This window comes from Hyperolius riggenbachi, chromosome 1 (assembly GCF_040937935.1).
Source record: "Hyperolius riggenbachi isolate aHypRig1 chromosome 1, aHypRig1.pri, whole genome shotgun sequence".
Lineage (NCBI taxonomy): Eukaryota > Metazoa > Chordata > Amphibia > Anura > Hyperoliidae > Hyperolius > Hyperolius riggenbachi.
Window position 1 is genome coordinate 300,806,950 of NC_090646.1, and position 25,010 is coordinate 300,831,959.

Below are 25,010 nucleotides of genomic sequence, written 5' to 3' on the forward strand. Positions count from 1 at the left end.
GATCCGGAGGCTTCCCCCACCTGAGGCGAGTACCTCCCAGGGGAACTTTAAGTTACAGGTTTTCTTTAATAAGTATTCTAACTGTTTGAAATACAGATATTGCAGTCACATTACTAAAATATGAATAGAACAGGTTTAACCTTCCTGGCGGTAAGCCCGAACTGAGTTCGGGCTATGCCGCCGGAAGGCACCGCTCAGGCCCCGCTGGGCCGATTTGCATAATTTTTTTTTTGCTGCACGCAGCTAGCACTTTGCTAGCTGCGTGCAGTGCCCGATCGCCGCCGCTACCCGCCGATCCGCCGCAATTCCTCTCGCCGCGGCCGCCCCCCCCCCCCCCCCCCCCAGACCCCGTGCGCTGCCTGGCCAATCAGTGCCAGGCAGCGCTATGGGGCAGATCGGAGTCCCCTCTGACGTCACGACGTCGATGTCATCCCGCCCGTCGCCATGGCGACGGGGGAAGCCCTCCAGGAGATCCCGTTCTTTGAACGGGATCTCCGATCGCCGGCGGCGATCGGAGGGGCTGGGGGGATGCCGCTGAGCAGCGGCTATCATGTAGCGAGACTTTGTCTCGCTACATGAAAAAAAAAAAAAAATTTAAAAAAAAAAGATTTGCTGCCCCCTGGCGATTTTTTTGCAAACCGCCAGGAGGGTTAAAGAGTATCAGTAGATCTAAACCAAAATAAGGTGGTCAACATTTTACCTGGAACCATTGAGCCTGGCGAAGGTGAACCAGAGACTCCTTGCATTTCTCTTCATTAAGTAAAATGTTTTCTTCAGAAGTAGAATCATCTAACAAAAAAAACAAACAAAAAAAAAAATACAAATATTTCTCAATGTAATGTCTTTTTGTTCCACAAAAAAAACAAACAAAAAAAAAAACATAGCAAAACAACTTTGACTTTTGCTTAACCACTTGAGGACCACAGTCTTTCTACCCCTTAAAGAGAGTCTGAAGCGAGAATAGATCTCGCTTCAGACCTCATATACGTGCCCCTGCTAAAACGCTGCTATAGCGCGGCTTAACGGGGGTCCCTGTCCCCCCAAACCCCCTCCGTGCAGCGGGGGAGCGCTTCCTGGTTGGGGCAGGGCTAACCGCCACAGCCCTGCCCCATGCGCGTCTGTTAGACGCGTATCTCCGCCTCTCCCCCGCCTCTCCCCCGCCCCTCTCAGTCTTCCTTCACTGAGAGGGGCGGGGGAGAGGCGGCGATGCGCGTCTGATAGACGCGCTGGGAGGCAGGGCTGCAGCCGTTAGCCCTGCCTCCAGGAAGAGAGACAGCCAGCGACCATTTTCCGACCATCTTTTGCGGGGGGTGGGTTGGGGGGTGAAGGGACCCCCGTTAAGCCGCGGGATAGCGGCGTTTTAGCAGGGGCTCACGTGCCCCTGCTATATATAAGACCTGAAGCGAGAATTAGTCTCGCTTCAGTGTCTCTTTAAAGACCAGAGCCTTTTTCTCCATTCAGACCACTGCAGCTTTCACGGTTTATTGCTCGGTCATACAACCTACCACCTAAATGAATTTTACCTCCTTTTCTTGTCACTAATACAGCTTCCTTTTGGTGCTATTTGATTGCTGCTGTGAGTTTTAGTTTTTATTATATTCATCAAAAAAGACATGAATTTTGTCAAAAAAATGATTTTTTTACTATATGTGCTGACAATTTTCAAATAAAGTAAAATTTCTGTATATATTTTTGTCCAAATTTATTCTGCTACATGTCTTTGATAAAAAAAAAATCCATTCAGTGTATATTTATTGGTTTGGGTAAAACTATGGTGCCAAAAGTGAATTTTCCCATTTTGAAGCATCTCTGACTTTTCTGACCACCTGTCATGTTTCATGAGGTGCTAAAATTCCAGGATAGTATAAATACCCCCCAAATGACCCCATTTTGGAAAGAAGACATCCCAAACTATTCACTGAGAGGCATGGTGAGTTCATAGAAGATTTGATTTTTTGTCACAAGTTAGCGGAAAATGACACTTTGTGACAAAAAAAAAAAAAAAAAGTTTCCATTTCTTCTAACTTGCGACAAAAAAAAAAAACGAAATCTGCCACGGACTCACTATGTTCCTTTCTGAATACCTTGAAGTGTCTACTTTCCAAAATGGGGTCATTTGTGGTGTGTGTTTACTGTCCTGGCATTTTGGGGGGTGCTAAATTGTAAGCACCCCTGTAAAGCCTAAAGGTGCTCATTGGACTTTGGGCCCCTTAGCGCAGTTGGGCCGCAAAAAAGTGCCACACATGTGGTATTGCCGTACTCAGGAGAAGTAGTGTAATGTGTTTTGGGGTGTATTTTTTCACATACCCATGCTGGGTGGGAGAAATATCTCTGTAAATGACAATTTTTTGATTTTTTTTTTTTTTTACACACAATTGTCCATTTACAGAGATTTCTCCCACCCAGCATGGGTATGTGTAAAAATACACCCCAAAACACATTATACTACTTCTGAGTACGGCGGTACCACATGTGACACTTTTTTGCAACCTGGGTGCGCTAAAGGGCCTAACGTCCTATTCACAGGTCAATTTGAGGCATTTGGATTCTAGACTACTCCTCACGGTTTAGGGCCCCTAAAATGCCAGGGCAGTATAGGAACCCCACAAGTGACCCCATTTTAGAAAGAAGACACCCCAAGGTATTCCGTTAGGTGTATGGCGAGTTCATAGAAGATTTTATTTTTTGTCACAAGTTAGTGAAAAATGACACTGTGGAAAAAAAAAAATAAAATTCAATTTCCGCTAACTTTTGACAAAAAATAAAATCTTCTATGAACTCGTCATACACCTAACAGAATACCTTGAGGTGTCTTCTTTCTAAAATGGGGTCACTTGTGGGGTTCCTATACCGCCCTGGCATTTTACGGGCCCAAAACCGTGAGTAGTCTGGAAACCAAATGTCTCAAAATGACTGTTCAGGGGTATAAGCATCTGCAAATTTTGATGACAGGTGGTCTATGAGGGGGCGAATTTTGTGGAACCGGTCATAAGCAGGGTGGCCTTTTAGATGACAGGTTGTATTGGGCCTGATCTGATGGATAGGAGTGCTGTAGGGTGACAGGAGGTGATTGATGGGTGTCTCAGGGGGTGGTTAGAGGGGAAAATAGATGCAATCAATGCACTGGGGAGGTGATCGGAAGGGGGTCGAGGGGGATCTGAGGGTTTGGCCGAGTGATCAGGAGCCCACACGGGGCAAATTAGGGCCTGATCTGATGGGTAGGTGTGCTAGGGGGTGACAGGAGGTGATTGATGGGTGTCTCAAGGTGTAATTAGTGGGGGGAATAGATGCAAGCAATGCACTGGCGAGGTGATCAGGGCTGGGACCGAGGGCGTTCTGAGGGTGTGGGCGGGTGATTGGGTGCCCTAGGGGCAGATAGGGGTCTAATCTGATAGGTAGCAGTGACAGGTGGTGACAGGGGGTGATTGATGGGTAATTAGTGGGTGTTTAGAGGAGAGAACAGATATCAACAATGCACTTGGGAGGTGATCTGACGGCCTGTCTGCAGGCGATCTGATGGTGTGGGTAGGTGATCAGATTGCCCACAAGGGGCAGGTTAGGGGCTGATTGATGGGTGGCAGTGACAGGGGGTGATTGATGGGTGATTGACAGGTGATCAGTGGGTTATTACAGGGAAGAACAGATGTAAATAATGCACTGGCGAATTGATAAGGGCGGGGGGGTTTGAGGGCAATCTGAGCGTGTGGGCGGGTGATTGGGTGCCCTAGGGGCAGATAGGGGTCTAATCTGATAGGTAGCAGTGACAGGTGGTGACAGGGGGTGATTGATGGGTAATTAGTGGGTGTTTAGAGGAGAGAACAGTTATAAACAATGCACTTGGGAGGTGATCTGGCGTCGGGTCTGCAGGCGATCTGATGGTGTGGGTGGGTGATCAGATTGCCCGCAAGGGGCAGGTTAGGGGCTGATTGATGGGTGGCAGTGACAGAGGGGATTGATGGGTGATTGACAGGTGATCAGGGGGGATAGATGCATACAGTATACGGGGGGGGGGGGTGATCAGGTGTCCCCAGGGGGCAGTTTAGGGAATAAAAAATAATAACAGCGTTGACAGTGACTGATGGGTGATTAGGGGGGTGATTGGGTGCAAACAGTGGTCTGGGGGGTGGGCAGGGGTCTGAAGGGTGCTGTGGGCGATCAGGGGGCAGATCAGTGTGTTTGGGTGCAGACTAGGGTGGCTGCAGCCTGCCCTGGTGGTCCCTCGGACACTGGGACCACCAGGGCAGAAGGCAGATTGTATAACACACTTTGTATACATTACAAAGTGTATTTATACATTTTGTAGCGGCGATCGTGGGGTTAACAACCGCCGGCGCTTCCCAATGGCCGGCGGGTTGTCGTCACAGGTGGGCGGAGCGAGTTGCCGGGGAAGCGCGCGTCACCAGTGACGCGATCGCTCCCCCAGTAGGCCAAAAGGACGCAACGCCCATGGGCGTATTGCGGTCCTTTCGGCGTCCACTTTGCCGCCGCCCATCGGCTGTGGGCGGTCGGCAAGTGGTTAATATCAAATGTTTGTTGAGATTTTTTTTTTTTTTTTTGCAACAGCGACAACAGCAGCACGCAGTATGTCAATTGAACACAAAAGCCGAGAACAACGTTTAAAGGAAGCATCAAACATTTTATGCTGCCCCATGATATACTTAGCGGGGGTTTTCTCCAGCCCTTTGAAGCAGACATGTCCCACGCTGCACCTCCGATCGCAGCCGCCAGCCCAGGGTCCACGCAGTGTGCAGAGGTCGACCTCTTCTTCTACTGCACCTGTGCGAGCGCAGCTGTTAATCAAAGTTCACATTGTCTGCAGCATACTGCGCAGGCGCAGAACTACTAGACCTGCGCAGTATGCTGCGGACAACGTGGACTTGATCAACAGCGGCGATTCCCGCAGGCGCAGTAAGGACGACCTCGAGGAAGCCCCAGGTAAGTCCTGATTTTCATTTTAGGCCACTGCTCATAGTCCTTTTAAAACACAGGTATAGAATTTGCACAACTATTTCCTGTGGTAATACATTTCATATTGTAATAACTTACTATAAAGACCTGTTTCCTAAATAAATGACAAAAACTTTTTTCCTCTGTATGCCGATTATGTCCATTGCACAAGCCTATGGACAAAAAGCTAATCTGCCAAAATTTTATATTGCCCTTTGATGTAATCATAATACATGTTAATTAGATCGCCTCTAAGGTGTCTTGTTCTCCAGACTAAATAAGCCAAGTTCTAAAGTTCTAACTTTTCTTGGCAAGTGACACCTTCAATCCCTTTAATCACTTTCATTGATGTTCTCTGCACCTGCTCTATGTTAGCCTCTGGAGTTTTTATTTCACTTCTAACCACTTTCCCTGCCCCGGCGATGAAGAACTATGTCACTGCTTTACCTTGCAGGATGGTAGCTACTCCTCCCTTGCTGCCGAGCACTCCCACTCTCACCTCCCACCGATCGGTAGAGTGGGGATTGAATGGGATGCAGTTCCCATTCATTAATCCAAGTCCCTGTGTGAATGAGCGACGGCGATCAATGAAATGCTGAGTCATTCACAAAAGCGGATACTTACACGTCCAGGCATTGCTTCCTGGTTTGCATACGAATAGTACGCAAAAGAAAGGAATGCACGGCATTGGGCAAACAAAATGTGTGGGTTTTAATTACGGTACTATGTATTATTTTAAAACTATAATGGCCGAAAACTGATAATTTTTTTTTCAGTTATTTATTCTTATTCCCATTAAGATTCAGTTAGAATAAAAATGCTTAGCAAAAAGTACCACCCAAAGAATGCCTAATTGGTGGCGAAAAAACCCCCAAGATATAGCTCTAGTGTTTAAGGGGAAAAACCCTTGGAAGTGACGCGCTTAAAGAGAATTGCCGATTAGAGGAATCTTACGGAGGCGGGTAGGGACACAGGTGGGGAGCCGCGCTATAGAGGAGGCGGGGGAGCGGCGGTGACAGACAGCCTTCAGGTAAACAGCCAGCTAGCGACAATCTGCGTGTCGCTAGCCTGGCGGGTTTTTTTATGGGGGACAGCAGAGCAAGGGGGGCGACTGGGGGGCACTAAGGACACAGAGGCTGGGCATTGTATGCAGAATGTGCCTCTGTGTACTAGTAGGATTTTTCAAACCCACCTCGGGTTCTCTTTGATGCATCCCGAAATTATACGGTATTCGCTTTAACTGCAGCTGCTTGATCAAATAAATTGGGATGCATTAAAAGGGTAATAAAAACTCAGAACGCTAGCATAATACTGCCTGTGTTTAGCCCTCTTGTAAGAGCTCATCTGGAATATGGAGTACATTGCAGTTTTAGAGCAGAGACCATCAACAAAATTGATTGGAACCTCACACAACTTCTGTACAATCATTTTGGGAAAGAGACACTTACGTGTGTACATAGTTTTACAGTAAAGCTGTATCCAAATTCATAACACATTGAATCAAAATTCACATTACAAACTTTCAAGATACGTCAGTTTATAAGTGCATTTCCAGATACATATGTTGTGCAAATTCAGTGTCCAAACTGCTCAGGTAGTCTGTAGGTAGCTTGCATGACTCGGTCACTAGAGTTTGTGTTGTGCTCCCCTTATGGACCAGAGCAATTTTCACATTTCAGCGCTACTTTCATTCATTCGAAAATAACTATTACACCTAAATAATCTTTACATTGTTTTTTTCGCCCCAAATTGGGCTTTTCTTTGGGTGGTAGTTTATTTTATTCTATATGCATTTTAACAGTAATAAAAAAAATTAATTCAGTTTTCAATCAAATCATTTTTCAGCCAACACACTTAAAATAAACATGCCACTGTAGATAAACTCACATTTTATATGCCCATTTGTCTCAGTTAATACATTGTTTAAATTAGGTGTCATGTACAAGGTATGGCGACAATATTTTATTAGCAAAGGTATATTTGCTAATAAAATTTGTGTTAGTTTAAATTATATCACTAATTACAAGCCATTATTTGCAAAATAGCAGTAATATATCTTCATAACAGAAATACTAATAAAACAAAACAAAACACAGAAATACAGTCCCTAAGATAATAGCCATTGATGTATTTTTTTTAAATGCTGTCAATTTTTTTAACAAATGTTTTATTTAAAAGGTATGTAGATGTAACTTCCACCAAACCCAGAATGCTCTTCCTGTTACTACAGGAGTAGGAAAACCCACTCTACCAGAAACTAAACTGCAGCACAGTGGCCAAGACGATACAGCAGTTTAAAGGGAAACCAAGGTGAGAATAATATGGAGGCTGCCAATACTTTTAAGCAATACCAGCTGCCTGGCTGCCCCGCTGGTCCTCTGCATCTAATACTTTCAACCATAGAACCTGAACAAGCATGCATCAGGTCAGGGGTTTCTGACAATAATTGTCAGAACTGAGAAGATTAGCTGCATGCTTGCTTCTGGTTTAATTCAGTTCACTACTGCAGCCAAATAGATCAGCAGGACTGCCAAGCAACTAGTATTCTTTAAAAGGAAATACATATGGCAGCCTCCATATCACTCATCTCGGGTTCACTTTAACAGGACAGGTTCCATGCAGGACAGGCTCCATGCAGGACAGGCCTCGCCGTGGTCTACCAAAGAAGTTGAGTGCATGTGTTCAGCATCATATCAAGAGGTTGTCTTTTTCAAATTGACCCTAGTGCTGGTAGTGTTTCTAAAGAAGTTGAAGGGGTGTACTAGTACTAATACTGGTGTAAGCCATAAGTCTCTCACCTAGATTACAATCATGATCAACAACTGTGGTGTTATACTACATAAACCATTTTCTCCAGTGTAAAGGTAATTTTCTTTTTATTGATAGCCTAGCTGAAATAGAATCAATCAAAACCATTGCAAAATTGGCAAAAAGAAATGGACTAAGCACAGAAGTAGTATGTGGCACCAGCATGAACATACCTCTGTGCTTACCTTAGGTAGTTTTTAATCTGGTCTGGTATATTCATTTTTAATAATTTCTGCTGCACAGTGAACATGATTTTAAGTTTGAAAGCTTGCTTAGCTAATAGCTTCTGCTGCCCAAGGTGATTATGTGGATTTCACTTTTACACTTGAGGTTCTCTTTAAAATCGCTCCCATTCAGGATCCGAGGAACAGTTGAATGTAAAAATAGAGTTCGCCAATATTATGCTAATAATTCTGCGTGGCACACAAATATAATGCAAATTGTATGTATCTTGGAATCAGACCAATCAAATTCAGCAGGAAGTGTAGTTTAATGTCCCAATCGCAAGCTGCATATAAATTGCATCAAATGTGCATGCATGGCAGAATTATTAGCATCTTGTGGCCAATCTAAATGACAAGCATGCTACAACGCAGTTTAATGCACCATTTTAAACAGCAATCAATTTATAAGGAGGGTGCCACTGCATCATAACTTTATTTTGCTAGTTATGCCATAGATGTTCTAGATAGTGCATCAACTCAAACAGAACTGTGCACCTCACCAAAGTTTTTTTGGTTAGCACAGTGGTTCTCAAACTTTTCCGGTTGAAGCCACCCTTGGCGATTTAGAAATTTTTCAAGGCACCCCTATGGGCTGTCGATCTACCATCGCTCCCCCGATGTTTCAGACTGATTGAAATTTACAGTCCGATTGTAATTTATGATCGATTTTTACAAATGATGCGGCTCTGACAGATAACCAACAGATTTGATCACAATAATCAACTCCGCCAGAAAAAAATTATGCGTGTTTGACACACAGACACACACTGTGTACACACACACACACACACACACACACACACACACCCACACAAAATCATCCATCACAAGCCCTCTCTTGAAACAACCTCTACCTCACATAAAAGGCACCTTTATCCTTTCCTTGAGATCCACTCAGACACATGTCAGCCCCACACATACACTGTCATCATAAGAGTCTCATTCCCCACAACAATCAGAGGGCAAAAGAATTACACCCTCCCAGGTAACATAACATGTGTAGCCTTAGAGCAACCCCTCCCCCTGCCAGGTAACATCATGTGTGAGGCCTGAGATTAACCCCCCAGAAAAAAACGTGTGGGGCTCGAAAGAATCGCCATACCCCCCCCCCCCCCAATTAGAAATGTGTGCAGCCCTTAACTACCCTACCTGTGCACCCCCCCTCCTTCCTGCCCAAGGGGCAGGTGAAGAGCCTTACTTTGTGCTGGCTGGAGAAGGTAGAGTCCATACTATTTGCTGGCTCTACTCGTATGTTTAGACAGCGCATTTTTTTTTTTTTGAAACACGCACCGATTGCTGTGCTCTGTCCCCGGCTCACAGCGATGTGGGGCTCTGGCCGCTGCTCTCTCCTGTGGGCGGATACAGTACACTCTACTGTATCCGCCCACAGGAGAGAGCAGCGGACCAATCAGAGCCCCACATCGCCGTGAGCCGGGGACAAAGCACAGCAATTGGCGGCCGCCTTTCAAAAAAGAAAAAAAATGCGCTGTCTAAACACATACACAGCAGGGCACAGCGTGGCACCCACTTTGAGAACCACTAGGTTAGCAGATAATCTATGTTCCTACTGAACTCAATATGCTTACCTTTGTCCTCTTTCTCCATTTCTTCTTCTTTTTCCTCCTCTTTTTCTTTTGTTTCCTCTTCTTTTGTTTCTTTTGTTTCCTCTTTTGTTTCTTCTGTTTCTTCTTTTGTTTCTTCTTTTGTTTCTTCTTCTTTCTCTACATTCTCTTTCTTTTCTTCTTTATTAGCACCCAGGTCAGAGCAGGTGAGAGAAACAGTTATATTCATTTTTGGTTCATCAAGAAATGTAATGAGGAGGTGGGCTTCATCTACATCATAGGTTACGGTATGCTGCTTTTTGCTTAGTTTCTGCAGAAAGTAAAAAAAAAAAACAAGTCATAAAGAGGGTAATATTTGACCTACTAAACAGGGTTGTAAACAAGGGGACAAACTATGAATTTTAAAGAGAATCTGTACTCTAATATTCTTACAATAAAAAGCATACCATTCTATTCATTATTTTCTCCTGTGCCCCTCTGTGCTGTTTCTGCCACTCTCTGCTGCATTCCTGGCTTGTAATTAACAGTTTTAGGCAGTGTTTACAAACAAACTAACCAGCTTCTAATAGGCTCAGCTAAGCATAGTGTGTGAGTCATTCAGAGTGTGCAGGGGGCCTGCAGAGGGTGTGTATCGCTTCTACCAATCACAAGCAGCCCTGCACATTCCACACAATCAAGCCTTAGCCCGACAAACAGGACAGAGGAAAGATACATTGATTTATTACAGAGACAGTGCAGTTAGGAAAGACTGCAGTAAGCCAGAGCAGATTAGAACAGGCATAGGAACTTATAGGATAGAAGAACTAAGGCTGAAAAATTTGTTACAGAGTCTCTTTAAAAAGGCTAACTTTAACAAGCTCAGGGACACGCTAAGACTGGTAGACTGGGAGAATAAATTAATTCTTAATGACTATTGTAGAAATTGGAAATAAAAATGTTATATCAAAAAAAAAAAAAAAAAAAGCCAGTATCGATAAATAATACTGTTTTAGACATGGTTAAGTATAAAAAATAATTTCTTTAGTGCCCTAAAGAATGAGGGGACTGCATCTGCACTAAAGAATTATAGGGAATGTAACAAAAACTGCAACAAAAGTAATCAGACTTGCGAAACTGGAAGTGGAAAAAAAAAGTGGCTAGTGATATAAAGTAAAATCCCAAAAACATTTACAAATATATAACCTCTAAAAGAAAAGGTACAGTATATAGGACTTTTACAAGATCAGGCAGGAAACTTGATTGTGAAGGACCGAGCTAAAGCAGAAATTTTAAATGCTTGCTTTGCTTCTGTCTTTACCAATGTGAGGCCTTTAACTGATATGGCCCTGGGTTGTTCCCAATCTTCCTCATTCAGCATGTCTAATGCTGGGAATGGGAATACACAATGAGATTTTTCAGTCGATTTACTGTCGAATCTTATTTCCGATCGATTTTCTTATCTTTTCTTATCAATTTCCATTCACTTCTATGAGAAATAAATCAGAAAAACAGTCGAAAATAAGATCGGACATGTCGGAAGTTATCTATCTAACCCTCTATCTGCTGAAAAAACTTATGGTGTATTCCCAGTATAACACAGGAAGGTGTGCAGGAACGATTACATAAGATTAAGATAGACAAGGCACCTGGCCCAGATGGCATCCATTCCCAGGTATTATAGGAGTTGAGTTCAGTTATCGATAAGCTACTTTATCTTATTTTCTGTGATTCTCTTTCAAGTGGGTCAGTTCCTTATGACTGGTGTACAGCTGATGTTTTCCCGTTATTCAAGAAGGGAAAAAAAAATCAGAACCAGGAAACTATAGACCAGTAAGCTTAACATCAGTTGTGTGTAAACTGTTCGAAGGTATCCCCACAGGATTCTGTACACAATTGTGTAGCACAAAATCTTATTTCAGTTCGACAGCATGGTTTTACTAAAGACAGGTCCTGTCTCACCAACATGCTCAGCCTTTTATGAAGTGGTGAATGAAAATTTAGATCTTGGGGAAGCTATATATGTAGTGTACTAGGACTTTCCAAAGGCTTTTGACACTGTTCCCCACAAAAGCCTGGTACAAAAGTTGAGGATACAGGGAATAGGAGAAAAGGAGTATGGGGGATAGAGAACTGGGTTAAGGGATAGAAGTCAAAGAGTGGTAAACGGAGCATACTCAAAATGGGAAACTGTAAGCAGTGGGGTACCACAGGAGTCAATACTTGGTCCTATTCTTTTCAATGTATTTATTGACTGAACAAAGCGTAATGTACCCATCTTTGCTGATACAAAATTATGCAGAATCATCAACACAAAACCTGATAGTGACATATTACAACAGGACCTTGACAACATGGCCATATGGGCAGGCACAGGGCAGATGAAATTTAATGTTGATAAATGTAAAGTTATGCACATTGGACGTACCAATGGTAGATCATCATAAAATAAATCGCATTCAGCTGGGAACAATTGATTTGGAGAAGGACTTCGGAATACTGGTCGACAAGTTAGGTAATTGTATACAAGTGTAAGTTATTAATTTTATTAATATTGTGTACAAGTGTATGTATGTATGTATGTATGCATGTATGTATGTGTAATTTTCATTTTGGCCACAAGATGGCGCTAGTGAACACTTGTGGCCAAAAAGTAAACACTCCTGTTTAGGAAGTGTTGACTTTTTTTTTTTTTCCCTTTATATTTTACTGAACAGTGACGGTTTTCTGTTTTATGAATGGACGCGGCCGCTGATCGTGGTCACGTCCATTCATTCCTGGCATTGCGATTGGGTAGAGGACCTCTTCCCCAATCTCGGAACACGAAGACCCGAAGGGTAACTGCGGCAGTAGTAGTGCGCACACGTGCGGAGCGGCGGCAGGAGCGAGCAACTTATTAAAACGTCCTGTTGCCGTTAACAGGCTCAAACAGGACGTTTGCCGTTAATTGGTTAATCAGAGGGATGGAAGATCTCACTTACCAAGAAAGGTTCGACAAACTGGGCTTAATTAGCTTGGAAAAAAAGCGACTGAGAGGTGACCTGATCAACATGTATAAGTACATCAAAGCGCAATTCAAAAGCTTGGCTAATGAGCTTTTTGTCCCTATGGTTGTACAACGGACAAGAGGACATGATTTGCAGGTGGAGGAAAAAAGTTTTTGCAATCTATTTAGAAAGGGGTCCTTTACAGTGAGAGTGGTTAAAATCTGGAACATCTTACCTCAGGAAGTAGTTATGGCAAACTCTATAACTGCATTTAAAGAGGGATTGGATGCTTTCCTTGCATTGAAGGGCAACCACGGCTATAAGGCAATTCCCGGAAGAGTTGATCCACGGATTTATCTGCTTCTGGAGTCAGGAAGGAATTTTTCCCTTTTAAGGCTAATTGGCTCAGGCCTTGTAAGGTTTACCACCTTCCCCTGAATCAATTGGGATATGTACAGGTTCAGGATGGTGTTTTATTTTTATTATTTATTTTTCTGGTTGGACTTGGACGATTGTTTTTTTTCAACCAAACTAACTATGTAAACCTTTACTATATGTTCACTAGAATAACTAGAAAACACATTTAAATGTTCAAGGATAGGGTAGTTTTTTTTTTTTATTGGACACAGATTAGAAACACCACACAATGATTCATGTTAGAGGGACTGTAGTGAAAGTAATGATAGCATTGCTTATTTTGTTTTACAATCTTCATTTATAAGCATACACGCATTACTTCCTGTGTACTATTCACAGAACACAGAAGGAATAAAAGTAGAGGGACCTCGAGTGACCAAATAGTAAAATTACACCTACATATCACAATAAATACATGAAATACCCAATACCCCCATGAATTAACCCCAAACCTCTCCTCCCATAGTTACCAAAATAAAACACTTATTAAAAAAAGTGACATTTAAAAAAAAAACTAAAAAAACCAACAACAAATAGTTACCTTAGTGACCAATCTTTTTTTAACCACTTAAGGACCGGCTAACGCCCATAGGCGTCAGCAGGTCTTGAGTGGGTTACCATGGAAACGGCCGCTCGATTGAGCGGCCTTTCCATGTCAGTTCACGGAGGGTGTCTCCGTGAACAGCCGGAGAGCCGCCGATCGCGGCTCGCCGGCAAAATGTAAACACGCGGGACATCATACGGCGCTGCTGCGCAGCAGTGCCGTGACGTATATCGGCGATCCCCGGCCTCTGATTGGCCGGGGATCGCCGGCATATGATAGGCCAAAGCCTATCCTAGGATGCGCAGGACGGACCTCCGTCCTGCGCATTACAGACCAAGAGGGAGGTAAGCGGGGAGAGGGCGGAAATCGCTGCGGAGGGGGGCTTTGAGGAGCCCCCCCCCCCCGCTACTCACTAATGGCTGGCGGCGATCAGACTCCCCCAGCAGGACATCCCCCTAGTGGGGGAAAAAAGGGGGGGGGAGGAGTCTAATCGCCCTGGTGTAATCCTGATCAGTGCTGCGGGCTGTAGAGCCCACGCAGCACCGATCATTAGAAATTTGCCTGGTCCTTATAGGTCTAGGAGGGTATATTGCTGTTATTTTGCAAATAAGGGCTTATAGTTAGTGACGGACTCAAGACTGAAAAAACATGCTTTAATTTCCAAATAAAATATTGTCGCAATACATGGTTATAGGGACATAATTTAACTGGTGTATTAACCAGGACAACAAATATGTGGGTTTTAATTATAGTGGCACGTATTATTTAAAAAACTATAATGGCTAAAAACTGAGAAAGAATTTTTTTTCTTATTCCTGTCAAAATGCATTTTGAATAAAATAATTCTTAGCAAAATGTACTACCCCAAAAAGCCTAATTGGTAGCAAAAAAAAAAAAAAAAAAAAAAAAAAAAAACCAACAACAAAAAAAAACAATATATAGATCATTTTCTTGTGATAAGTAGTGATAAAGTATTGGTGAATGAAAGGGAGGAGCGCTGAAATGTAAAAACTGCTCTGTCCATAAGGGGAAAACCCCCTTAGTGGTGAACTAGTTAAATTCTAAATCCATTGTCACAGTATAGAGGCAGAAAATTACTGCTACTGTAAATCTGCAATCTCTTATGGCATCTCTTCACTAGACTAGAAATGAGAAAAAAAGTTGACAATGTCCTAAGAATACTCTGTTCACACCAAGCCTACACAGAGGCTTCCCCCCTTAAAGGGGAACTGAAGAGAGAGGTATATGGAGGCTGTCATGTTTATTTCCTTTTAGACAATACCAGTTGCCTGGCAGCCCTGCTGATCCTCTGCCTCTAATACTATTAGCCATAGCCCCTGAACAAGCATGCAGCAGATCAGGTGTTTCAGTGGTTCAGACTTATAAGTCTGATCTGACAAGACTAGCTGCATGCTTGTTTCTGGTTTTAATCAGATACTACTGCAGAGAAATAGACCAGCAGGGCTGCCAGGCAACTGGTATTGATTAAAAGGAAATAAACATGACAGCCTCCATATACCTCTCTCTTCAGTTCCCCTTTAATGCTAGGTAGACAATTTTCTGACACATTTACTGTCAGATCGACTATTTCCAACAGGTCCGATCTAATTTCTGATAGATTCTCCGATTCCTTTTCAGTTCACTTCCATGAAAAATCGATCGGAAAATCAGATCAGACCGTTAGAAATAGTTGATCTGACAGAAAATTGTACCTAGCATGAAGGACACCTAAAGCGAGAGGGATTTGGCCTTATTATCGACTTTTAAAATTATGCAAATTGCTTAGCTGCCCTGGTGATCTTCTGCCTCTAATACTTTTAGCCGTAGACCCTGAACAAGCATAGTGCTCTAACTGAATTAGCTGCATGCTTGTTTCTGGTGTGTGAGGCAGTCATAGATGCATTTAAGATGCATCAAATGATTAAATTTGGCCAGACCTTTAGAGGAAATTTAAAGGACAATTAAATCAATGCACAGTCTACAGAAAAATATTAGGCCGGTCTCAAAAAACAAAGGGAACACACCCAACTATAAAAGGAACTTACACAGTCCAAGATCTTTTATTTTCAGTAAACAACAAACTTTTATGAGCAGGGGCTTGTTCACACAGAGTTTGCAGGTTTTTTTTAAAGCTCTGATGATTTTAGAAATCGCCCCAAAAGCGCTTGTGCAATGATTCCATATGAGAGCGTTTACATGAAAGCGTTTCAATTTCATTGAAATCGCAAATGCGCTACATGTACCATTTTCTGAGCATTTTGGCTCAATGAAAGGTATAGGGAAATCGCTATACAAAGCTTTTTTTTTTTTGATTCTGTGAATAAATACATTGTCAACTGTAGGTTTAAGAAGACACAGACTGGCACTCAATACTTGCTGGAGACACTGGATGGCTAAACCTGGATAGTGTGAAAGATCCACGAGCTCTTCCCAGAAAGCCAGGCAATCTTAACCTCCTTGCCGGTCTAATTAATCCGGCAAGGAGGCAGCGCAGCACTTTTTTTTTAAAAATCATGTAGCGAGCCCAGGTCGGCGCTGCGGGTAGCAGCGAATCGGCGGCGATCGCGTACTACACGCAGCTAGCAAAGTGCTAGCTGCGTGTAGGAAAAAAATTATGCAAATCGGCCCAGCGGGGCCTGAGAAATCCTCCTGCGCAGGTTACCCCGAGCTGAGCTCGGGATAACCGGCAAGGAGGTTAAACGTAGAGAGCATGTAAAAAAACAGAAAAGGGCGCTCTGAAACTTCCAGTAATTAAAAACGAGTATGCCTGGTAGGACAGATATCACCTCGTAAAGATGCGGCTGGCAGTCCGCACTCAGTCGAATAGAGTTTGCGTCCCACTTAGAAAAGGGGGGGGGGGGGCAAGGCTTTCTGCGATCTCCTGGGGCTCCATGGGATGTGGGGGATGTCACTTCCGGATAACCAGCGTACACTAACACCATAGCAACTAGGGGTACCGCTCTTCAGCAGGCGGAAGCGGTAAGCTGCCTGTGTCCGCCATTGGTGATTGAAACAGCGCTGTCCGCTTAGTACTGCGATGGTAAGGGCACAGAGGGACTTGGATGAATATAAAAAATGCTTCAAAAAGTAAGACAACGCGTTTCACGGAGGTGCACCCTCCGTTTTTTTCAAGTCAAGATATAAAGATCACATTTCGCCATGTTTGTTATTCTAAGATAAGGAATGACCTCATTAAAAAATTAGCCAATAGGCACTGTATGGGCTGGATTAGAGTGTCGTAAATAACCAAGTATAAGGGTACAGGTGTTATTGTTAATAATACAAGGACCTAGCAACCAACCTTATGCAAGAAGCATATAGTTGTATATAGGCTTCATGCTTGATTACTCACTTACAACTATATGCTCCTTGCATAAGGTTGGTTGCTAGGTCCTTGTATTAACAATTCCACCTGTACCCTTATACTTGGTTATTTACGGCACTCTTATGTTTGTTGTTATATCTTGACTTGAAATAACGGAGCATGCACCTATGTGAAACGCGTTCTTACTTTTTAATAAATCTTTTATATTCATCCAAGACAACGCGTTTCACGTAGGTGCATGCTCCGTTCTTTCAAGTCAAGATATAAATACAAACATAAGAGTGCCGTAAATAACCAAGTATAAGGGTACAAGTGGAATTGTTAATACAAGGACCTAGCAACCAACCTTATGCAAGGAGCATATAGCTGTAAGTGAGTAATCAAGCATGAAGCCTATATACAACTATCTGCTCCTTGCATAAGGTTGGTTGCTAGGTCCTTGTATTAACAATAACACCTGTACCCTTATACTTGGTTATTTACAACACTCTTATCCAGCCCATACAGTGCCTATTGGCTAATTTTTTAATTAGGTCATTCCTTATCTTATAAGATCACATGTCGCCATGTTTGTTATTCTATCTTGACTTGAAAAAACGGAGGATGCACCTCCGTGAAACGCGTTGTCTTACTTTTTGATAATTTTTTATATTCATCCAAGTCCCTCTGTGCCCTTACCATCGCTGTACTAAGCGGACAGCGCTGTTTCAATCACCAATAGCGGACACAGGCAGCTTACCGCTTCCGCCTGCTGACGAGTGGTACGCCTGGTTGCTATGGTGTTAGTGTACGCTGGTTATCCGGAAGTGATGTCACCCACATCCCATGGAGCCCCAGGAGATCGTAGAAAGTCTTTTCCCTGGCTTTTCTAAGCGGGACGCAAACGCTATTCGGCTGAGTATGGACTGCCAGCCGCATCTTTACGAGGTGAGAGCTGTCCTACAAGGCATACTCATTTTTAATTACAGGAAGTTTCAGAGCACCCCTTTTCTGTTTTTTACATGTTGCCTATTGTGGAGTTTGGAGCAGCCTGAACCTATTGGACTTGCACAGGCCAGATCGCACCCTAAGGGAATATATCCTCATTCCTACATTTTGTTGTTAAACGTAGAGAGTAGACTGGGGCACTGTAGATGCTACTTCACTTTTTAAATCACAGGAATCACATAACAAGCTATTGACAACTGGGGTTAAACAAAGCTTGACAGGTGTTTCACGTTAAACCAATGCTTCCTCAGAGGTTACAAGAATGAACCATTCTACCCTCTACACGTTTAAGAATAAATACATTGTATTCATTCATTTCTGGGTACAAGAGTTCACTTCCTGACTGACGTCAGAAAGTGAACAAAGTCATCACTGAGCAAAAGAGCTTAGAAAAGCACTTTTCTAAGTGCAGGGAAAAGGTGCTTTAAAAAGAAGCTCAATAAATTGCTCAGTGCTTGCAATAGTGCTGGCGATTTATAATATGAACAAGGCGTTTGGTCATCTCAAAGACCACCATGGCAAATAGGTACAAGGTCCCAAAGAAAAATACTACAAATATCTATAGGTCTCTAAAACTTTGGCTTCATATACAGATTCAGCAATTTACCCATCGGTCAGCTTTCCAAGGTTGTTGACCCTAGCAACAAGACATGCTTGATGTACCCTTTAACTGGAAAAGAAATCCAGATGGCATAAACTTAATTCCTCCTTCCCCCCCCCCCCCCCCAAAAAAAAATAATCCCTGGGCTAGATGGAATCCATGGAATCGCAGTAGAAGTATAAACAAAATTCTCAGACACTTGTCGCTCTCTTGCTTTAAACCTTGATGGATGCATGCAAGAAGGAGAAAAAAATAGTTTGATGGGTGAAGCCCTCAACAGTTTAACTCAAACCTGGCATGGACCTGCAATTATATGAATCTTATTGAGCCATGTTGTAAAAATTGTGGCTTAAAGGGAAGGTTCAGGGAAACGTTTAAAAAAATAAAAATCCATATCCACTTACCTGGGGCTTCCTCCAGCCCGTGGCAGGCAGAAGGTGCCCTCGCCGCCGCTCCAGAGGCTTCCGGTCGTCTTCGGTGGCCGACCCGACCTGGCCAGGCCGGCTGCCAGGTCGGGCTCTTCTGCGCTCCAAGGACGGGCTCTTCTGCGTCCCACGCGGGCGCGCTGACGTCATCGGACGTCCTCCGGGCTGTACTGCGCAGGCGCAGTAGTTCTGCGCCTGCGCAGTAAAGCCCGGAGGACGTTCGATGACGTCAGCGCGCCAGCGTGGGATGCAGAAGAGCCCGTCCTTGGAGCGCAGAAGAGCCCGACCTGGCAGCCGGCCTGGCCAGGTCGGGTCGGCCACCGAAGACGACCGGAAGCCTCTGGAGCGGCGGCGAGGGCACCTCCTGCCTGCCACGGGCTGGAGGAAGCCGCAGGTAAGTGTATATGGATTTTTATTTTTTTAAACGTTTCCCTGAACCTTCCCTTTAAGTTGCTTTCAACGAGGTTGAATCATGTACTACATTTACTGGTTCATGCCAAGAAAAAACACGGTATTAAAGGGAACTTGAACTGCGAGGGATATTGTGGCTACCATATTTTTTTTCCTTCTCAACACTACCAGCTGCCTGGCAGTCCTGCTGACCTCTTGAGCTGCAGTTAAAGGGGTACTATGGTGAAAAACTGTAAAATTTAAAATATGTGCAAACATACAAATAAGAAGTACATTTTTTTCCAGAGTAAAATGAGCCATAAATTGCTTTTCTATGTTGCTGTCACTTACAGTAGGTAGTAGAATTCGGACATAAGTGACAGGTTTTGGACTAATCCATCTCTTCATAGGGGATTCTCAGGGATTTATTTATTTTCAAAAGCACTTAGTGAACAGCAGTTGCTCTGTCCAACTGGCAAAAAACTGTAGTGAGCTGGGAAGCCGGCCAGCATCATTGTTTTTAAATTCTTTTTAGGGAATATCTTCATAAAGAATAAAAGCCTTGCTGAGAGGCCCTATGAAGAGATGGACTAGTCCAAAACCTGTCACTTCTGTCAGATTTCTACTGCATACTGTAAGTGATAGCAACATAGGAGAAAAGTAGTGTACAAGATACAGAGGCGCCAAAAGAATAAAAGGTAATTAAATGAACTTAAAAAACCAACTGGTTAAACAGAGGAGGCAGCGGTGGTCTTACCCCCTCCAAACAGACACAGGCAAGGACTGCGATTCAGACAGTCAACAATTTATTCGGAACTCCAAAAAACAATGCAACGCGTTTCACAGGCCATACATCCCACTTCCTCAGGCAAAATACAGTAGGAGTCACAGCATCTGTATTATATCAGCGAGCTCGGCGCCTCTGTGACAGAAAAACCAGTTGGTTTTTTAAGTTCATTTAATTACCTTTTATTCTTTTGGCGCCTCTGTATCTTATACACTACATTGAGTCCACCCTGGGTGGAGGGTTGTTACCCTATTTTCCTGTCTACAGAGAGCGACTTTTTATTCCTGAGTGGGGTCAGGATTGTTCTCCCCACCTGCCTATACAGTGGTTGCCTACTGGTAACCCTGGTTTGTAAGTATAATTTTAACTTCTCATTTATTTTGTTGTCCCCAAGACAAATTACACTATTGGGGCTCTTGGTGTCCCTCTGCTTTATAGGAGAAAAGTCATTCATGGCTCATTTTACTCTGGAAAAAAAACATACTTCTTATTTGTTTAAGTTTGCACATATTTTAAATTTTACAATTTTTTGACATAGTGCCCCTTTAACCATTTCAGCCGCCCGGACGTGATGGCTGCTCTGCTGCGGAACCTCGTTTCGGCGCGCTCCCGTGCTGTCCCCCCGTAGCCCTGGGATCAGTGAACGGGAACATGGTTCCCGATCACCGATCAGTGTCCCCAGCAGAAAAACCGAAGCTCTTAATAGAGGCTTCAGTCTTTCTGCAAAAAAAAAAATAATAATTTCCCCATCCTTGTCCTTCCGGTTAGCGAGAAGCACAAGGAGAAAAAACCTCAAGGTGGCCATCTTGTGGCCAAATAGTAAAACTACATCTACAAACATTTTGCATACCATTTTACACATATTATAACATTAAAAATTAACTGTTTATTCCCCAACACCAAAAAATTACCCAAATAAAATGTAATGGGAAAAAAAATTACAATTAAAAAAACAAAACAAAAAAACAAATAGTTACCTAAGGGTCTGAACTTTTTAAATATGCATGTGAAGGGGGTATACTACAAACCATTTTTAAATTATAAGCTTGTAAATAGTGATGGACACAAAACTGAAAAAATGCACATTTCCAAATAAAATATTGGCGCCACACATTGTGATAGGGACAAAATTTAAATGATGTAATAACCGAGACAAACAGGCAAATAAAATACATAGGTTTTAATTATGGTAGCATTTATTATTTTAAAGCTATAATGGCCGAAAACTGAGAAATGATTTTTTTTCCATTTTTTCTTAATATTCCTGTTAAAATGCATTTATAAAAAAATAATTCTTAGAAAAATGTACCACCCAAAGAAAACCTAATTAGTGGTGGAAAAAACGAGATATAGATCGAAAAATTGTGATTAGTGATAAAGTTATTAGCGAATGAGTGGGAGGTGAAAATTGCTCTGATGCATAATGTGAAAAATCCATGCGGGCTGAAATGTTTAATCGGGCCAGACTTGGGTCAGAGCACCTGATCTGCATGCTTCTTCAAGGGTAGGCAGATGATAGCCAAATAGCCAGGTAATTTGCATTATAAATAGATCAGCCTCCATATTTGTCTTAATTCAGGTGTGCCTTAATACTAAAGGACTAATGGAAAACCAATGTACATATAACTCTGGCCTGAGATTAGTTGTGCCAGACACTACAAAAGAATTTGATATTGTTGAATGGTCCGATCTCGAGGTGGTCCTTGCCAGGTTTAGGGACTCCTTCAACTGCATGAAAATTCCTTATAATATGCACACAGCACAGACATGCATGAAGGGGCAAATCCCAGATCCTTTCCCTTTGTGTTGGGGCACACGACAGGGATGCCCGCTTTCACTGTTTACCAAATCTTCTAAGAGACATGGTTCTAATCTTGCCTAGTGGGAAAAAATGAAGAAAAGGTATGCTAAAATCCACTGTTTCCAGATGAAACAGAGGCCATTTCAAAAATGTACAAACCCACAACAAGCCACCTCTATCTCCTGTAAAAACTCACTCTGCATGAACAATTTCTACATCCTTAGCAGAAGCAAAACCATGTAAATACATCTTTAGAGCAGCTATTTGGTAAATGCAACTACACTTTTGTCAATCAGCAGCTAGACACTGTTGAGAAAGAAGACCAGCCATATGGACGTAACATCCTTAGTACATACTTCTGTCCTTAAAGTGTAGCTGTCGGGCATAAAATAAAAAATCAATTCTTTATTTTTATCTGGTAAACAAGTAAGGATGCTAACCAGGTAATCCAAAATGAAAAAGAACTATTACACTTCTTGTTGATAAAAGATCATTCATCCAGTTTCCCTGACTCTTATTTGGCACTTTGCAGCACAAAGGAAGTTGCAAGGCATGCTGGGTTGTCCTTTTTTGCTTCTCTACTTTCCCCTCAGACTTAACTAATGCAGCCCAATTGGCTCAAGCCGCTTTCCCTCCCATTTTACCCTCCCACACCTCTGTTCCTCTCAGATTGGCCAATATTTCTCATGCTGGGACAATACACTTTCTTTTGCAAAGCTGGGTGAGAGTGCCTGAAGACTTGGAGGAGGGCAGACAATGCATACATAATCAGGCAGAGGAGAGTAAGGGAGGAAATGACATCAAGATTGGCTTAAAAATAGACAGTTTTTTCTCTCTAGACGGGATTTTCTCTTTTTTTTTTTACTACAGAAAAATCACCAAAATCAAAACGTGAACAGTGCACTACATATGTTATGCAAGTAGAGCAAGCATTTATCTACTTATATAGGTTTTTTTTTTTCAGAGATAGTATAGCTGACAGCTCCTCTTTAAGGTATGATCTCTGGTAACTCACATGCGCAGTCGTTAATGGTGTAGTGGAAAACCAAATTCCTTACTGTTAATTGCCTTTCCAATTCACCGTTCATGATAGTACCACTAGTTTAAACCAATAGTGTATTTCTTCATTAGAGAATGTGGCTTAATTATTTGAATTAACTTCCTTTTCCCATTGGTCTATGCAAACCAATGAGAAGAGGCCAGTGTTGCCAAGCGTCCGTATATTTACGGACTGTCAGTATAAATGCTCTTAAAAAACAGCTGTCCGTAGTGCCCGTATTTCTGGCGTCAGTGTCCGTCCAAATACACTTAAATCGGTGTGTTCTTTTATGCACATGTGCCCCAGGCCTTTCTGTTCCCACTCTCCCTCCTTCAGGAGAATCCAAGTCCACCCCGTCCAATCAGAGATTGCCTTGTTTCTCTGCTGCCCAATAGAGAGAGGCAGCAGCTACGTCATGCAGCGTGGCCAGCCACAAGGAGGACCAACCGTCGAGAGGAGCAGCGAGCTCAGGCCTAGCAGCGACCGACACAGCAGTGGCCTGCCCTGCGGGTCAGCTCCAAAAGCACCTCTGAGCCACCCCTCCTGCCTCCTGAGCTGCCGCCAGCCAACCCACCCACCATCACCGAGTCAGGCCCAGGGAGAGACTCAGACAGCAGAAGCACATGTGACTGTAACTCTAGTGAGAGCCTGCTGACTACCTGACAGACGACTGGCAGTCCGGGGACTGGTAAGGAAAGAATTTCTGCACACACACAGGGCAGGGGTGAGCTTTTCATGCATTCTTATTCTAATTCTGCCTGGTCTCTGACTCCTCCGGGGGGTGGGGTACGTAACCCTTTCAGCCACTCGGCTGTGTCACTTGCAAGACTCTGCATTACTTTTATTATCTAGTCAGTGTATTATACAGATCAGTGCACTTTTTGTAAAATCCACACATTGTCTTGCCCAAAGTAAGTGTGTGTGTGTGTGTGTGTGTGTGTGTGTGTGTGTGTGTGTGTGTGTGTGTGTGTGTGTGTGTGTGTGTGTGTGTGTGTGTGTGTGTGTGTGTGTGTGTGTGTGTGTGTGTGTGTGTGTGTGTGTGTGTGTGTGTGTGTGTGTGTGTGTGTGTGTGTGTGTGTGTTATTTCACACAAAAAGGGTTGATTCGGACATGTTCAATTCTGTATCAGCAAGGCTCATTTATTATTTAGCATTTATATAGCGCCAATATCTCTCTCAGCGGCCAACATGTCATGCACGACTTATGGGCGGTTCTGTTGGCCGCCGAGAGAGCATCCTGTCTCCTATCAGGTCCGTCTCTGCTAGGGGCGGACCTAGATGGCTTGTCATCACGGGAGGCTCTTTTTATAGGTCGGCAATGCGTGGGCTTGGCGTCTGTTGCGTCTCTCCGCCCTGCCGCCTGGCAAGCTCTTCGGTTTGTGCGCACATCCTGCGCGCACATGATAGTTCCCCATCAGGTCCGCGTGAGCGAGATGAGAGGGGATTGGTCGCCATAGGCGACACTATGGATGTGATTGGACAATTTTCCATGGTGTTAGGTATTTATAGAGGATATGATAGGATGTATTTTAGACACTGACAGGAACTTGAGAAAGGAGGTCCTTCCTCCGAAACGTCGTTTATATGTCATGATGTCTTATTGAATTAAACACTGAGCTTTAACTACTGGATAGTGCCGGTCTTCACCTTTCTTCTTTAGACAGTGTACAAATGTATTATTAGTTATTGTATTTATAAAGCACTAACATTTATTCAGCGCTGGACAATAAATAAAATTTAAAGCATGACAGATGTTATACAAAGCAAATGGTTCAAAATACAAAATGTATTTAAAGGTAACCAGAGAGGAATGAAAAAAAACAAAACAAAAAGCTTTTATACATACCTGGGGCTTCTTCCAGCCCCATAAGCCTGGATCTCTCCCACGCTGCCATCCTCCGCTTCCAGGATTGCCGCTACCGGGTCCCGTCACTTCCGGCGGACGCGGCCAATTGTCCGCATGACAGGGGCTCCCTCCATACCCGTACGCATGCAGCTGCGCAGTAAGCAGCCTCATGCGTACTTATATGGAGGGAGCCCTGTGTGATGCGGACAATTGGCCGCGTCTGCCGGCCGACCGACCGCCATGACGGGACCCGGTACCGGCGGATCCAGGCAGCAAAGGACGGCGGCGTGGGAGCGATCCGTGCGTATGGGGCTGGAGGAAGCCCCAGGTATGTATAGATTCTTT

The 25,010-nt window shown here is 43.4% G+C and overlaps 1 protein-coding gene across 2 annotated transcripts in view; it reads right to left on the reverse strand.

The window, feature by feature from the left end:
• The window catches only part of ZFR2 (zinc finger RNA binding protein 2), a 246,077-nt gene that overhangs the window by 48,971 nt on the left and 172,096 nt on the right, over positions 1 to 25,010 (reverse strand). For both annotated transcript variants that reach the window (XM_068233784.1, XM_068233785.1), the window contains exons 13-14: positions 9,566 to 9,851; positions 701 to 789 (exon numbers count right to left, since the gene is read on the reverse strand). In XM_068233784.1, the coding sequence (XP_068089885.1) occupies positions 701 to 789; positions 9,566 to 9,851 (375 nt within the window). The remainder of the gene's footprint in view (positions 1 to 700; positions 790 to 9,565; positions 9,852 to 25,010) is intronic.